We start from the raw sequence: 17,168 nt of genomic DNA, 5'->3' as shown, positions 1-17,168 counted from the left end.
TGCAATGCAAACATACAGACACTTGTTCCTCTCACAATACAAAGAAGCAAAGAAACCCCACCCATAATTTACCTCCCCTTCAGCTATACAACTACGAATTTAACAATTTAATGGCACAAGGGAAAAAACTATTCTTGTGCCTGGCCGATTTTGTATATGAAGTCCTGTAGCGACGTCCAGATGGAAGTGAATCAAGCAGATGATGACCGGGATGTAAAGGATCTGCTACAATTCCCTCTGCTCTCTTCCTAACTCGGGTAGCATAAATTGTCTCTATCGAAGGCAAGCTAACACCAATTACCCTTTCTGCAATTCTTACAGCTTGTTGGAGCCTTTTCTTGTCTCTCTTGGAGGCTGTACCGTACCAAGCTGTTATAGAATTACAGCGAACAGTTTCAATGATGCCTCTGTAGAATTGGATCAAAATTGGATCCATTTTTATTTTGTTTTGCCTTGTGGAAAGGCGGCACACAAATTTAAAGTGAAGTGAAATTGGCGAAACTCACAGACAGGGCTCGTCTTGTGAGCACCAGAAGCGGGGACGGTTTTTCTTTTGCAAACATGTTCGGCTGGGAAACCTTTGGGCGTTTGCATGGAAACAGATCTGTGTGCTAGAAACTGTTTGCAGCAAAGACGTGGGCCTATGCCCTCCCTCCCTTCAGCCTTCCTTTGTCACCAGAGAGAAGGAGAGCAACTCGTTGGGGCAGCCAGCCAGATTCCCTCTTTTGCTCCCTTGCCACTATAAATTCTAGCCTCGTCCGCAGGGCCTGCGGGTGGCAAAGGCTGCTGCGCTCTCTGTCTGGGAAGGAGGAGAGGTTTGCAAAGGAGAGAACCGAAAGGATGGAGAATCAGGAGAGAAATCTGCCCAAAGATCCATCTCCTTCAACAATCTTTCCCCAGCTGCGGTCATTTAGATCGGAGACCTCTCCCACAGCCAGGGTGGGGCCAGGAGCAAAAAATTGCTTCTGTAGGAGGCTGCCTTAGAATCATCGAGTTGGTGGGCTAAAGATTTTGGATATAATATTCAGTTAGAATCCTGGGGAAGGTTGTGGAAGGAAGGTATCGATTTTACTGCATGCAGTGCACTTAAAGAAAATGTTATGAAAATGATGTACAGATGGTTGTTGTTGTTCAGTCGGTCAGTCGTGTCCGACTCTCCGTGACCCCGTGGACCGGAGCACGCCAGGCACGCCTATCCTTCACTGCCTCTTGCAGTTTGGCCAAACTCATGTTAGTAGCTTCGAGAACACTGTCCAACCATCTCATCCTCTGTCGTCCCCTTCTCCTTGTGCCCTCCATCTTTCCCAACATCAGGGTCTTTTCCAGGGAGTCTTCCCTTCTAATGAGGTGGCCAAGGTACTGGAGCCTCAACTTCAGGATCTGTCCTTCTAGTGAGCACTCAGGGCTGATTTCTTTAAGGATGGATAAGTTTGATCTTCTTGCAGTCCATGGGACTCTCAAGAGTCTCCTCCAGCACCATAATTCAAAAGCATCAATCCTTCGGCGATCAGCCTTCTTTATGGTCCAGCTCTCACTTCCGTACATCACTACTGGGAAAACCATAGCTTTAACTATACGGACCTTTGTCGGCAAGGTGATGTCTCTGCTTTTTAAGATGCTGTCTAGGTTTGTCAATGCTTTTCTCCCAAGAAGCAGGCGTCTTCTAATTTCGTGACTGCTGTCACCATCTGTACAGTACAGATGGTACTTAAAGGTAAAGGTAAAGGGACCCCTGACTGTTAGGTCCAGTTGCGGACGACTCTGGGGTTGCGGCGCTCATCTTGCATTACTGGCCGAGGGAGCCGGCGTACAGCTTCCGGGTCATGTGGCCAGCATGACTAAGCCGCTTCTGGCGAACCAGAGCAGCGCACGGAAACGTCGTTTACCTTCCCGCCAGAGCGGTACCTATTTATCTACTTGCACTTTGACGTGCTTTCAAACTGCTATGTGGGCAGGAGCTGGGACCGAGCAACGGGAGCTCACCCCGTCATTGCGGGGATTCGAACTGCAGACCTTCTGATCAGCAAGCCCTAGGCTCTGTGGTTTAACCCACAGCGCCGCCCGCGTCCCTATAAACTGATATGTCAAGCCTTTGCTTGCTATAATTGTGATGGTTATGGCACGCAGCTGATGAAAACCCCAAAGTTGAGATTGTTAATTTGGGGTTCTCACCAGCTGCACGCTACAATCATCACAATTATAACAAACAAAGGCTTGGCATCTCTTGCTTTGCATGCCATGAGTTTAGTTTAGTTTCACCTTTTAAGTTGAATTACTGAAAGAAACGAACCTTTCCACGATATTCTAATTTTTTTATCTTCACCTGTATGTCCAGCTGTCCTTTGTCAACAACAAAGTGTCACAGTTTTTTTGTGTCGAGATTATGCTATATGGTCATTTATGGACCTCATAGGTATCTCAAGCCATTTGCCTATGTTGCAATGCGACCAGTCCATACAGAATGTAGGCACCCTATATATAGAAAGGAGCAAACCAGTGATATTAGAGGGAGCAGGCTAGCAGGCAGGGCCCATGACTTACATCAGTGGTGCCCAAACATTTTTTTAAAAGAGGGCCAGATTTGATGAAGTGAAGGGCCGTGAGGGCCGACCAAAGGCCCACCCAAAGTTGTTGACCCTTTTTATGATTTTACCCCAAACCTTTTTTTTTTAAGGATTGAAGTATTTGAGGGTGTTTTTATTTTTAAGGGTTTTACCCCAGGAAATAAACCGCCACAGGGTTCGATTTAAGCCAACCGGTGGGCCAGATTAGGCTTCCAAAACCGACTTGGGACATGCCTGGTGTAATCTTATATTTTGGAAATGTACATCCAGTGGGGTTTTTTTTTTTTGTTTAATTTTTTTGGGTGGCCCCCAAGAGAGTGGGGCCCTAAGCCATAGCTTGTTTAGCTTACACGTAAATCTGGCACTGGGCAGAGAGCACAGTCGTCAGGGTTAGCCCCTCCTTGAATATCTCTGATTCACCAGCGAGGCACGGAGGCCCCGAGCTCTTCCCACTGCTTCCCACCCCCAGAACACCCAGACATACGCAACCATCTCCGCAATAATCTCTCCAGAACTGGCAGATCCTTTACTCATTTCAGGCAACAGCTAATCTTGCACTTCCACCCACCCACCCACACCCACACTCTGTATTGTTTAGGGTGCCAAAGCAGCCCAGATCATAGGGAAGCACATAAATTTCTTAATAGATAAATCAACAACAATTCTCTATCAACGGCACACCCCACTACGCAGTTAGAATGCTTCTGCATATTCCACACTTTCGCAAAAGCTTAAGCAATTAGCTAGGGAACGGGTGCAACTCGCAACTAACTATATGTAGATTACAGGTGGGTAGCCGTGTTGGTCTGCCATAGTCGAAACAAAATAGAAAATTCTTTCCAGTAGCACCTTAGAGACCAACTGAGTTTGTTCTTGGTATGAGCTTTGGTATGAAGTGAGAGCTGGACCATCAAGAAGGCTGATCGCTGAAGAATTGATGCTTTTGAATTGTGGTGCTGGAGGAGACTCTTGAGAGTCCCATGGACTGCAAGAAGATCAAACCTATCCATTCTCAAGGAAATCGGCCCTGAGTGCTCACTAGAAGGACAGATCCTGAAGTTGAGGCTCCAGTACTTTGGCCACCTCATGAGAAGAGAAGACTCCATAGAAAAGACCCTGATGTTGGGAAAGATGGAGGGCACAAGGAGAAGGGGACGACAGAGGATGAGATGGTTGGACAGTGTTCTCGAAGCTACTAACATGAGTTTGGCCAAACTGCGAGAGGCAGTGAAGGATAGGCGTGCCTGCCGTGCTCTGGTCCATGGGGTCACGACGAGTCGGACACGACTGAACGACTGAACAACAAGAACAACAAATGAGCTTTCGTGTGCATGTATCTGAAGAAGTGTGCATGCACACGAAAGCTCATACCAAGAACAAACTCAGTTGGTCTCTAAGGTGCTACTGGAAAGAATTTTCTATATATGTAGATTGCAGCCAGCTCTAGGCTTGTTTTTATACCGGGACGTGTCGAATATTTCCTATGGTCTGTCTCCACTTCTCGGCAAAAGGCTAGTCACTAGAAGGCTGAGCTATGAGTCACAGAAGTTCCTGTTGTGCATCTTCCCTCAAAGCAAGCCAGATTTCCCCCACCCCCACCCCTAACCTTTAGACCTATCCAAAGGCTTGACCTCCGGACATATTGGAACAATTGGACAAATCTTCTGAAACCGAAAAGGAAAGCTAGCAGGGATGATTGGGATTGTAGTGCAAAAAACAGCTGGAGACCCAAGTTAGGGAAACCCTGAGCTACGTACACAGTAGGAAAGTGTTTTAGCATCAGTACCAATGGAATCGACGGCTCTTCAACCACAACTTACGCAACAGAACATAATATTCAGAATCTATTGGATTCCACCTCGTTTGTAAAAAAAAAAAAGGGACTATCTGGAGATTTAATGAGGATAATGTCTCTTTTAAACATATTCTTACAGTGCCCTATATTCACCAAGCTTCGCGAGAAAGTGCTGGACGATGTAAGTACAATTATGCGCAAAAAAGTTACAATTTTCAGAGGAACAAATACTTTTGGATTATATACCCACCATGGTATGGAAGTTGACAACTAGACGGCAGAAATAGATTCTACAAACAGATTGCATGCGGACGCAGAATTTGTTTGGATAAATATTTTTATGGCCTCAATTCTGCAAAGGACCCATGGGCTCTTGCCAATTGTCGGCAGGCCGTGGGGGTGGCAACCAATTTAGCAACATTTGGAAGGGGTTTATGCAAATTGCTGTAGGTCACTAATAAGAATATATGTGACCTTGGAGGAAGACCTTTCATCGCCTACAGACAGCCACCCAATCTTAAACAGCTCCTCACCTACAATAATACGACAACAGGACCCAACATGGACACTGGTACCGGAGCCTGCAATAAACCCAGATGCCAACTTTGCTGCCACATAAACCCGGACAACACCATTACTGGCCCCAACAACATCAAACGTACCATCTCAGGACTATTTAATTGCTCATCTTCCAACATTGTGTATGCAATCAAATGCCAACAGTGCCCTTCAGCTCTCTATATTGGACAAACAGGCCAAACCCTACGCCAAAGGATAAATGGACATAAATCTGATATCAGGAATCACAAGACAGAGAAACCAGTAGGAGAACACTTCAGTCTCCCAGGACGTTCTATACAAGATCTCAAAGTAGCTGTCTTAATACAAAGGAATTTCAGAAATAGACTGGAAAGAGAAGTGGCTGAATTGCAACTTATTACTAAATTGAAAACTATGGAGAGACCTGGTCTGAATAGAGATATTGGATTCTTGTCTCATTATACATGACAAAGCTATCTTTAGCCATCTCGCCCCTTGCTTTTTCCTGTAAGACCGATTGCAGTCGTTAACAGGTTTTCCACACCTATCAGCCAATCCCCCATTCCCACCCCCCTTCTGAGTAGTACCCCTCCCCACACTCCTACTATATATAAAAGGGTCTGGTGACTTCCGTTTCAGTGTATCTGAAGAAGTGTGCATGGACACGGAAGCTCATACCTAGAACAAACTTAGTTGGTCTCTAAGGTGCTACTGGAAGGAATTTTTTAATTTTAAATTTGTTTTGACTATGGCAGACCAACACGGCTACCTACCTGTAACTATAACATAATGTGGCCCTCCTTTATTACATATGCACCCAAGAAAGAATATGCATTTAAACCACCTATAGCACATGGGAATGTGTGGAATTATATTTTTTTTAAGCAGCAACTTTTGAAATATTTTTTGTTGTTGTTGATTATAGTACTAATGCAATTACCTGGACATAGTTGGGGCTGTTTTTTTTGTGGGGAGGGGGTAGGGGAACACTGTTTTTGATTGCTTGTATTTGATTATAGGGCTAATGGCTGTCCTTTGTGAGGGAAATGGCCCATCCTCAGGCAGAGACTTCTCACCTCCGCCCTGCAGATGAAAACACTTGGCCAGCTAGGAGTCAAAATGGAGTGAGGCCTGTCTTTCTGTGCTGTTTTCAGACATGTGGCCTTATTTGTTTGGTAAATTAATAACAATTAAAGCTATGGTTTTCCCTGTAATAATGTACGGAAGTGAGAGCTGGACCATCAAGAAGGCTGATCGCCAAAGAATTGATGCTTTTGAATTCTGGTGCTGGAGGAGACTCTTGAAAGTCCCATGGACTGCAAGAAGATCAAACCTATCCATTCTCAAGGAAATCGGCCCTGCGTGCTCACTAGAAGGACAGATCCTGAAGTTGAGGCTCCAGTACTTTGGCCACCTCATGAGAAGAGAAGACTCCCTGGGAAAGACCCTGGTGTTGGGAAAGATGGAGGGCACAAGGAGAAGGGGACGACAGAGGATGAGATAGTTGGACAGTGTTCTCGAAGCTACTAACATGAGTTTGGCCAAACTGCGAGAGGCAGTGGAGGATAGGGGTGCCTGGCGTGCTCTGGTCCATCTGAACGACTGAACAACAACATATATATGAAAGACCTTAAAATTCTTACAACAGTTCTTATATTCAACAAATAAAATATTTTTTAAAAAAGAATGATGGCCCGATATCACCTTATGGACAGGCCTACCAGTGGTAAAATTTCTCTCATCAGAATCCTCCTGATTCGCTTGAAAATAAATAAATCCGAGCTGGCCGACGGGGGCCCAAGCGACTCTCTGGCGTTGCCAGGGAAATCCTGGGGAGACGGTTGCTATAGAAACGAAACTCCTGACACACATGCATACAAGGCCCTTTGCCTGCACTCATGGTGGAATCGGGCGCTTTCGGCTCCTGGAAAAGGTCACCTCGCCGTCTGGTGAATGCAAAGAGCTATTTAATGCTTCCGAGGGGTCGGGGGGGGGGGCACCGAAAAGGGGATTCGGTTTCAGCCCAGAGGACTTTTCTCTCGCCGGGCTTGGATTTTAGGAACAGGGGTAACTTGCTGCCAGAAATCGAGGACCGGAGATGGATGCCCTAGTCTGGCAATTCTAGCGCTGGAAAGCTCCATGCGAACCACTTCCAAATTGTAGGCAACCCTGTTTAGGGAAGTTTTTAATGTTACATGTCTTTAATATTGTCGTGCTTCGGTCCTTAAACGCCCTGGTACTCAAAACAAACACTGCAAATCCGGAAGTAAGCGTTCCCAGTTTCTGAAACGCTTTTCGGAAGCCGAACGTACTCCGTTTTGAGCGTTACGCTTCCGTTTTGAGCGTTACGCTGTTTTTGCTGTTTATTTTGCCCTAGCCTGGCAGGTCCAGCACTGGAAATCTCCGTGCAAACCATTTCCAAATTGTAGGCAACCCTGTTTAGGGAAGTTTTTAATGTTAAGATGTTTTGCCGTGTCTTTAACACAGTGGTACTTTGGTCCTCAAACGTCCTGGTACTCAAAACAACTTGGAACCCAAACACCGCAAACCCGGAAGTGCCGTGTATTTTTTGCTCCACAAGACGCACTTTTTTCCTCCTAAAAAGTAAGGCTCCTTCATGGATCACTGCCTTGTCGTGGCGAAGGGGCTTGAACAACTCCAAATTAGGAGGGGTGGCTAATACCCCAGAGGACAGGATCACACTTCAAAATGACCTTAACAGATTAGAGAACTGGGCCAGAGCAAACAAGATGAATTTTAACAGGGAGAAATGCAAAGTACTACACTTGGGCAAAAAAAATGAAAGGCACAAATACAGGATGGGTGACACCTGGCTTGAGAGCAGTACATGTGAAAAGGACCTAGGAGTCTTGGTAGACCACAAACTTGACATGAGTCAACAGTGTGCAGCAGCTAAAAAAACCAATGCAATTCTGGGCTGCATCAATAGGAGTATAGCATCTAGATCAAGGGAGGTAATAGTACCACTATATTCTGCTCTGGTCAGACCTCACCTGGAATACTGTGTCCAGCTCTGGGCACCACAGTTCAAGAAGGATACTGACAAGCTGGAACGTGTCCAGAGGAAGACAACCAAAATGGTCAAAGGCCTGGAAACGATGCCTTATGAGGAACGGCTTAGGGAGCTGGGTAGGTTTAGCCTGGAGAAGAGAAGGTTAAGGGGTGATATGATAGCCATGTTCAAATATATAAAAGGATGTCATATAGAGGAGGGAGAAAGGTTGTTTTCTGCTGCTCCGGAGAAGCGGACACGGGGCAATGGATTCAAACTACAAGAAAGAAGATTCCACCTAAACACTAGGAAGAACTTCCTGACAGTAAGAGCTGTTGGACAGTGGGATTTGCTGCCAAGGAGTGTGGTGGAGTCTCCTTCTTTGGAGGTCTTGAAGCAGAGGCTTGACAGCCATCTGTCAGGAATGCTTTGATGGTGTTTCCTGCTTGGCAGGGGGTTGGACTGGATGGCCCTTGTGGTCTCTTCCAACTCGATGATTCTATGATTCTATGATTCTATGAACTCGGGGAAGCTATGAGCTATGCCATGCAGGGCCACCCAAGATGGACAGGTCATAGCGGAGAGTTTAGACTAAACGTGATCCACCTGTAGAAGGATCTGGCAAGCCACTCCGGTATCCCTGCCAAGAAAACTCCATGGACAAAGACAACAGGCATATAAAAGTTATGACGCTGGAAGATGAGCCCCTGAGGTCGGAAGGCGTCCAACATGCTACTGGGGAAGAGCGGAGGACAAGTACAAGTAGATTCAGAGCTGATGAAGCGGCTGGGCCAAAGCCGAAAGGTCGCTCAGTTGCGGATATGCCTGGAAGCGGAAGGAAAGTCCAGTGCTGTAAAGAAAAGTATTGCATAGGAACCTGGAATGTAAGAACCATGAGGGTCCAGTACTTTGGCCACCTCATGAGAAGAGAAGACTCCCTGGAAAAGACCCTGATGTTGGGAAGATGGAGGGCACAAGGAGGAGGGGACGACAGAGGACGAGATGGTTGGACAGTGTTCTCGAAGCGACTGGCATGAGTTTGGCCAAACTGCGGGAGGCAGTGGAGGATAGGGGTGCCTGGCGTGCTCTGGTCCATGGGGTCACAAAGAGTCGGACACGACTGAACAACTGAACAACAACAACAACAAAAAGTAAGGGGAAATATCTGTGCGTCTTATGGAGCGAATGGTGGTCCCTGGAGCTGAATTTCCCAGGGGCCAAAAGAGGATCGTGCTTTTTATTTTACAAAGAGAAAAGGGGGTGTTGAAAGGACCCCGCTCAGCAGCTGATCAGCAAGAGATCGGGAGAGAAATAAGAGTCCCCGGCTCCCTTTGTCCGCCCCCTTGCCCAGGCCTCCATTGTTGAATGTGCTGCACAGGGAGGTTGTTTGTTTCCCCAGCGACTGTGACTGGCTGATTAGATTATCTGTCTGGAAACTGTAGAAAGGGCTTCCTTTCCTTAAGGTTTTTCAGAAATGTGAGTTGAACCCCATAAAAACGGGGCTTTTCCTCTTTGCTTTTCCCCCTTTGCAAAAGTAGCTATGCTTTTCCCCCTTTGCAAAAAAAGCTGCAAAACTTTTAGCTGATCCTCAAAAAAACCAGGGTTTTTCCCTTTGCAAAAAAAGCTGCAAAACTTTTAGCTGATCCTCAAAAAAACAGGACTTTTAGAGGAGGAAATCCAGAAAAAATATTTTTTTCTGGGTTTCCTCCTCTAAAAACAAGGTGCGCCCGATGGTCCGGTGCACCCTATGGAGCGAAAAATACGGTGAGCGTTACAGTTTCTGAACTTTTTTCGGAAGCCAAATGTACTCCGTTTTGAGTGTTACGCTTCCGTTTCGAGTGTTACGCTGAGATCTGTCTGTTTTTGCAATTTATTTTGCGTTTTTGGTTCTTCGGCTCTTTTTCGTTTTGTTTTTGTGACCGTGTGGAACCCAGTCCAGCTACGGATTGATTGATTGATCGATTGTGTGACTGCAGTACATTGTTTATTGCTCTCGTTTTATGGATCAACGGCCCCGTTAGATAGTAAAAGTCATGTCCAATTGCTGCTATAAGGGTTGTTTTGAAAAGCCTGGAACGGATTAACCCGTTTTGCATGACTTTCTATGGGAAAGCGCGCCTTGGTTTGGGAACGATTTGGTTTTGGAACGGACTTCCGGGGCGGATTAACTTTGAGAACCAAGGTGCCACTGTATTCTGTTGGAAGCCTGGGGAAACTCAGCCAGATGGGTGGGGTATAAATATATTATTATTATTATTATTATTATTATTATTAGTGCTGCAGTCAAGAGAGAAAGGCACTGCAGGGCTTTGGACAAGCTCAATCCGTGGGATCTCCAGGCAGGAATGGGGGAAAAAACCCAGATAAGAATGTGCAAATCATAGAATCTTAGAGTTGGAAGGGACCCCGAGGGTCATCTAGTCCAACCCCCTGCAATCTCAAGTAAAGCATCCGAGACAGATGGCCATCCAACCTCTGCTTAAAAACCTCCAAGGAAGGAGAGTCTACCATCTTCCGAGGGAAACCGTTCCACTGCTGGACGGCTCTTACTCTTCCCGATACATTTAGTCGGAATCTCCTGTCTTGTGACTTGAAGCCCTTGGTGCGAATCCTGCCCTCCAGAGCAGGAGAAAGCAAGCTTGCTCAACCTCTTCCATGTGACAGCCCTTAAGATATTTGAAGATGGCTCTCATATCTCAGTCTCCTCTTTTCCAGTTACAGGTGGGTAGCCGTGTTGGTCTGCCATAGTGGAAACAAAATAGAAAATTCTTTCCAGTAGCACCTTAGAGACCAACTGAGTTTGTTCTTGGTATGAGCTTTCGTGTGCATGCACACTTCTTCAGATACACTGAAACAGAAGTCACCAGATCCTTAAATATAGTGAGGGAGTGGGGAGGGGTATTACTCAGAAGGGTGGTGGGAATGGGTGATCAGCTGATAGGTGTCCAACAGTGCCCTTCAGCTCTCTATATTGGACAAACAGGCCAAACCCTACGCCAAAGGATAAATGGACATAAATCTGATATCAGGAATCCCAAGACAGAGAAACCAGTAGGAGAACACTTCAATCTCCCAGGACATTCTATAAAAGATCTCAAAGCAGCTGTCTTAATACAAAGGAATTTCAGAAACAGACTGGAAAGAGAAGTGGCTGAGTTGCAACTAATCACCAAACTTAAAACCATGGAGAGACCTGGTCTGAACAAAGACATTGGATTCTTATCTCATTATACGTAACAAAGCTATCTTTAGCCATCTAACCCCTTGCCTTTCCCTGCTAGACTAATTGCAGCCGTTAAGAGTCGTCAACAGGTTTTCCACACCTATCAGCTGATCACCCATTCCCACCACCCTTCTGAGTAATACCCCTCCCCACTCCCTCACTATATTTAAGGATCTGGTGACTTCTGTTTCAGTGTATCTGAAGAAGTGTGCATGCACACGAAAGCTCATGCCAAGAACAAACTCAGTTGGTCTCTAAGGTGCTACTGGAAAGAATTTTCTATTTTGTTTCCTCTTTTCCAGGTTAAACATACCCAGCTCCTTCAACCGTTCCTCATCAGGCCTAGTTTCCAGACCCCTTGATCATTTCGGTTGCCCTCCTCTGCACACTTTCCAGCTTGCCAACATCCTCCTTAAATTGCTGAATTGCAGAATTGCACCTAAGAACCAACAGCCAGGCCAGGAAGGCATATGACCAAATTTATGAGGCGTTCTGGAGCCTGTAATTATCCCGTTAAGTATTGCTTTAATTATTGTTAAATGCACCACCCTCAACCCCAGGGCGGTTCGCACAATAAACACACAATAAGAGCAAGTAAATACAAGTAATTAAAAACAAAAGAACGAAACGTGCATGCCTGCCTAACTCTGTATTTTAGAAAGTTGCTTGCTCGCGGTGCATTCTGGGTAACGATATCGATATTTGCAGAACGGCCCCCAAGGATCAGCAGCAGGTTTCCGCCATTGCCCAGGTGCCATTTTGTGTTTTTTAAAAAAATAAAATTTACTGGTATTTCCACATAAAAACAACAAATAAGAAACATACATTCTACATATAAAAACAAACACAGCACACAATACAAATAACAATCAAATGAAAACTAATACATACCTCTCACCCTACAAAAACACAGGAACACACCAATCTACTTATTATAATCTTATTTCAAATCTTATTTGGGGGACTTCCTCCGTTCTCTCTTCTGCGTTCAATTCTAATTTACTTTAGTAACTTTGTAACTCATTTAACAATCATTCACCATTATTCTTAATCTTCAAATAATATCTTATCTTATCTCTATCAACTTATTCATAACCATAACTTCCAACATAAAAAACAAATTCTTAACTTCTTATAAACTATTTTCACCTAACGTTGTTTAGCTGTCGCCTGTTATATACACTGATTTCACTTCAAATGTCCAACTTTTCACGTTGTTTCAAATAATCTTTAAGTTTCTTCCACTCTTCTTGCAGCTCAGGTGCCATTTTGAATCAAGATGGCGGGCACAACCTTTCAAAAGCCTGCTTATTCTAACCACTGAACAACGCTGCCTACGAGACCGCTGGGACCACGTGGGCAAAGAGAGCTACATTTCTATCCACAAGCAAACGGTTCAAAACTGAGACTCCCTGCAAGGTAATAATAATAATAATAATAATAATAATATTCTAGATAATGATGTACCAAAAGAGTTGGTTAATACACACACACATACACACACACACATTGTATGCCCAAAGATGGAAAGAAAGAGAGGTTTAAAACAAAGGAATAATGGCTTTTGAGAACAATGGAGTACGCGGAACTGGCAAGATTAACAGCACAAGATTGCAGACCAAAATGCCCCAAAAATAATAATTGAGGACTGGATAGCTGTTACTGAGTATTTAAAGAACCACCAGGTATGCGGGTGGCGCTGTGGGTTAAACCACTGAGCCTAGGGCCTGCCCATCGGAAGGTCGGCGGTTCGAATCCCCGCAATGACGGGGTGAGCTCCCGTTGCTCGGTCCCAGCTCCTGCCCACCTAGCAGTTTTAAAGCACGTCAAAGTGCAAGTAGATAAATAGGTACCACTCAGGCGGGAAGGTAAACGGCGTTTCTGTGCGCTGCTCTGGTTCGCCAGAAGCGGCTTTGTCATGCTGGCCACATGATCCGGAAGCTGTACGCCGGCTCCCTCGGCCAGTAAAGCGAGATGAGCGCCGCAACCCCAGAGTCGTCCGCAACTGGACCTAACGGTCAGGGGTCCCTTTACCCTTTACCTATAGGGATTTGAAAATTCGAGCAGGACTTGAAATATGAGCAACGGAGTTAGCTTTTAAGATAAATAGCTTAAAACATACGTGAGAAGGGTAAATATGGAAACCATGGAAGGAGAGGTCGGGAAGTCAGTGGATAAAAAGTAAATTTGTTAACATTTGCGAAGTTTTTCTCTTTTTTTGGGGGAAAAACCAATAAATCAGATTTGAAATAGTAGCAGTAGCAGCAGTAACAACAACAACAACAACAACAACAACAACAACAACAACAACAACAACAACAACAACAGGAATGGGTTGTCAAGGGCCGCATTCCGTTTTGGGCAACTTTCTGGGGGCCGCACCAACTTGGCTGGCAGATACAGTCTCCTTCTCTCTGTCTCTCTCTCTCTCTCTCATACACACACACACACACACACACACACACACACCTGCTGCTCAAATTTCTCCATCTTTCATCCAGGTAACCCAAGAGCATCATTGCCATCGAAGGACACCCTCCACGCAGGTGAATCACTCGATGAACTACCTTCGCGGAGAAAGTGAGGCAGGCTGGGGAGGAGCCGGAGCTTGAGGGGAGCCCTGGGGGGGGGGAAACCAGGGAGAAAGGCGCAGAGGGCCGCACGCCTGGCCCCCCCTAGACCTCAAGCCGAGCCCCCACCCCCGCAGAACCCACCCCCGAGCTCTGACCTTGCACAGAAGCCGCTTTATGAGGTCCAAAACAGCTCCCTCCGTTGCAGTTCCCAGCCTTAGCAGGAGAAGCGGCAAATGAGATTACGGAAGGGAGGGCGGCCGACGTTTCCCTTTAAGGATCCCGTTTTATCAGATTAACTCGAATGCCTCCACCCACGGCTTGCATTCTCTTTTTGTTTTGTTTTGTTTTTTCGTTTCTGGTGCAAGGCTACAGACCTTTGCAGCTGCCGGTCCCTTTCCCCAGCTCTACCTCAAAGGTTGCTAGAGTATGGGGAGAACGTGGTGTTCCGAAACTCGCACTCGCACCCCTGCAGATGTTTGCTCTCTGTCGGCCCACGCGCAAACCAAGACTGCTTCAGCAGGAAGGTGCCTCAAACTGACCCCTAGCTTTTGCCCATGTCGCCTAGTGTGCACAGCACTGGCTGGCAGCAGCCTTTTTCGAGGGGCGCAGAAGGGTTCCCCCCGCCATCTGCTGACTTATTCGGCACCCTCTTACATTTCTCTGGTGTCCTATTCCAGGCTTCCTCAACCTCGGCCCTCCACATGTTTTTTGGACTACAACTCCCATGATCCCTAGCTAGCAGGACCAGTGGTCGGGGGTGATGGGAATTGTAGTCTCAAAATATCTGGAGGGACGAGGTTGAGGAAGCTTGTCCTCTTCCATCATCATCACAATCATTGTATAATAATAACAATGCCATCTGAGAATTGTCATCCCCTCCAACATTGAGAGCCGGTGTGGTGTAGCGGTTAAGAGCGGTAGACTTGTAATCTGGTGAACCGGGTTCGCTTCCCCGCTCCTCCACATGCAGCGGCTGGGTGACCTTGGGCTAGTCACACTTCTCTGAAGTCTCTCAGCCCCACTCACCCCATAGAGTGTTTGTTGTGGGGGAAGGAGGGAAAGGAGAATGTGAGCCGCTTTGAGACTCCTTCGGGTAGTGATAAAGCGGGATATCAAATCCAAACTCTTCCTCTTCTTCTCCGATGAAAATAGAGAAATCCTGTTCCACACCCTCCAACACGCCTCCGATAAAAATAGGGATGCCCTATTCCACGACGGTGATGGTTTATTATATTTGTACCCCACCCATATAACTGGGTTGCCCCAGACGCTCTGGGCGGCTTCTAACATACAGGTGAAACTCGAAAAATTAGAATATCGTGGAAAAGTCCATTTATGTAAGCAATTGTTTTCATTAGCTACTGGAGTTTAATATGTGAGATAGACTCATGACATGCAAAGCGAGAGATGTCAAGCCTTTATTTGTTATAATTGTGATGATTATGGCGTACAGCTGATGAAAACCCGCAAAAGTTGAGATTGTTAATTTGGGGTTCTCATCAGCTGTACGCCATAATCATCACAATTATAACAAATAAAGGTGGGCCGGACTATTTTTTTTTTTGGGGGGGGAATGAACTAATTCCTATGCCCCACAAATAACCCAGGGATTCATTTTACATAAAAGAACACATTCTACGCATGTAAAAACGCCAGGCATGCGAAGCTGCGGCGGCCATTTTAGATGAGGGCACTGGCGACCTTAAAGAGCATTCCCCCCCACCCCAGTCCCAAAATTACCTAGTCGCAAAATCACGCACCCCAGCGACACAATCCCCTCAGAGCTGGTCTTACTCAGTGCGACCTCTCAGGCATGCCTCCTGCTCCGTTTTTTTTTTCCTCGGAGCATGCGAAGCTGCGGCAGCCATTTTAGGTGAGGGCACAGGCATTGTTGCTCTGGCCAGGTCTGATGATGTCGATGGGCCATCTGCCTTTCTATTGGATGCTGTTGGAGTCTTCATTCCTTTTGCTGGTGAGGTATAATAGGCGCGCCATTTTTTTTGGCCTTTGTTCTATATTTTAGGCATGACAGGTGTGGTTTCTTAAAAATTTTATTTTGCCAGATCCTTCCTCGATGGCCGTGTTACGCTTTGTACTAATTTGATGGGCTTTGGTCCAGCGGTTACAGAGAACATCGGTGTCCGCCGCGCACACCATGGGAACATTTTTTTTAAAAACATTCTCTGCATTTTTATTATCATTAAATACTTTATTTTATTGTTCATCAATACAGTTTATAATACATTCACATGTTACAGACAAGACATACACAACATACAGACATTCTTTCTAGACATGTTAAAAAAAGACACTCCATCATACTCTTCCTTACATCCTTTCGTCTACTACCTTTCCCCACCACCTATCAACACCCCAGAAATGGAGGCAGTGAGAGATTTCACTTTCTTGGGCTCCATGATCACTGCAGATGGTGACAGCAATCACGAAATTAGAAGACGCCTGCTTCTTGGGAGAAAAGCAATGAAAAACCTAGACAGCATCTTAAAAAGCAAAGACGTCACCTTGCCGACAAAGGTCCATATAGTTAAAGCTATGGTTTTCCCAGTAGTGATGTATGGAAATGAGAGCTGGACCATAAAGAAGGCTGATCGCCGAAGAATTGATGCTTTTGAATTATAGCGCTGGAGGAGACTCTTGAGAGTCCCATGGACTGCAAGAAGATCAAACCTATCCATTCTCAAGGAAATCGGCCCTGAGTGCTCACTAGAAGGACAGATCCTGAAGTTGAGGCTCCAGTACTTTGGCCACCTCATGAGAAGAGAAGACTCCCTAGAAAAGACCCTGATGTTGGGAAAGATGGAGGGCACAAGGAGAAGGGGACGACAGAGGATGAGATGGTTGGACAGTGTTCTCGAAGCTACTAGCATGAGTTTGGCCAAACTGCGGGAGGCAGTGAAGGATAGGTGTGCCTGGTGTGCTCTGGTCCATGGGGTCACAAAGAGTCGGACACGACTGAACGACTGAACAACAACAACAAATCAACACCCCAATGGGAACAATATAGATTATTATGCTTTGCCAAGGGTGCAAAGGACCCTGGGTACCCAACCTGGGCCCTTCTGTCTGGCCAGCTTGCTGTTTTCGGCACTCCAGGGATATACACACTTCTTGAGCTCTCTCACGGCTGCCTGCCTTTGCCCCTTGCGGGTTGGGGTGAGTCAGAAGCAGGCTTGCGGATCAGCACTCCAAAATTTATTGCAGAGTCCCCTGCCGCACCTGGGACAGGTTGCCTCTCGCTGTTTGCCAGGGAGAATTCCCTCCCTCCCTCCCTCCTGCAAAGCCTTGCACCACAGTTTCGGTGGAGAGCCCAGAAGGATGCGAGCTTCCCAAAAACAGCGGGTGGCGAGGAACGCAGCTGTTTTATGTGGGCAGGAGATCCCTACGATAAACGACTGGCAGATGAAGATGTTCGAACACAGGGAACTTGCCAAGATGACTG

At 46.1% G+C, this 17,168-nt stretch overlaps 1 protein-coding gene across 1 annotated transcript in view; it reads right to left on the bottom strand.

The window, feature by feature from the left end:
• Positions 1-13,673, bottom strand: part of CERS4 (ceramide synthase 4) — a 44,988-nt gene extending 31,315 nt beyond the window's left edge. Inside the window, exon 1 of the mRNA XM_033136773.1 lies at positions 13,605-13,673. Coding sequence (XP_032992664.1) covers positions 13,605-13,660 — 56 coding nt within the window. The 5' untranslated portion in view covers positions 13,661-13,673. The remainder of the gene's footprint in view (positions 1-13,604) is intronic.
• Positions 13,674-17,168: the final 3,495 nt, after the last annotated feature.

Source organism: Lacerta agilis, chromosome 18 (genome assembly GCF_009819535.1).
Source record: "Lacerta agilis isolate rLacAgi1 chromosome 18, rLacAgi1.pri, whole genome shotgun sequence".
Classification (NCBI taxonomy): Eukaryota; Metazoa; Chordata; class Lepidosauria; order Squamata; family Lacertidae; genus Lacerta; species Lacerta agilis.
This window is presented reverse-complemented; position numbering and strand designations above follow the sequence as displayed.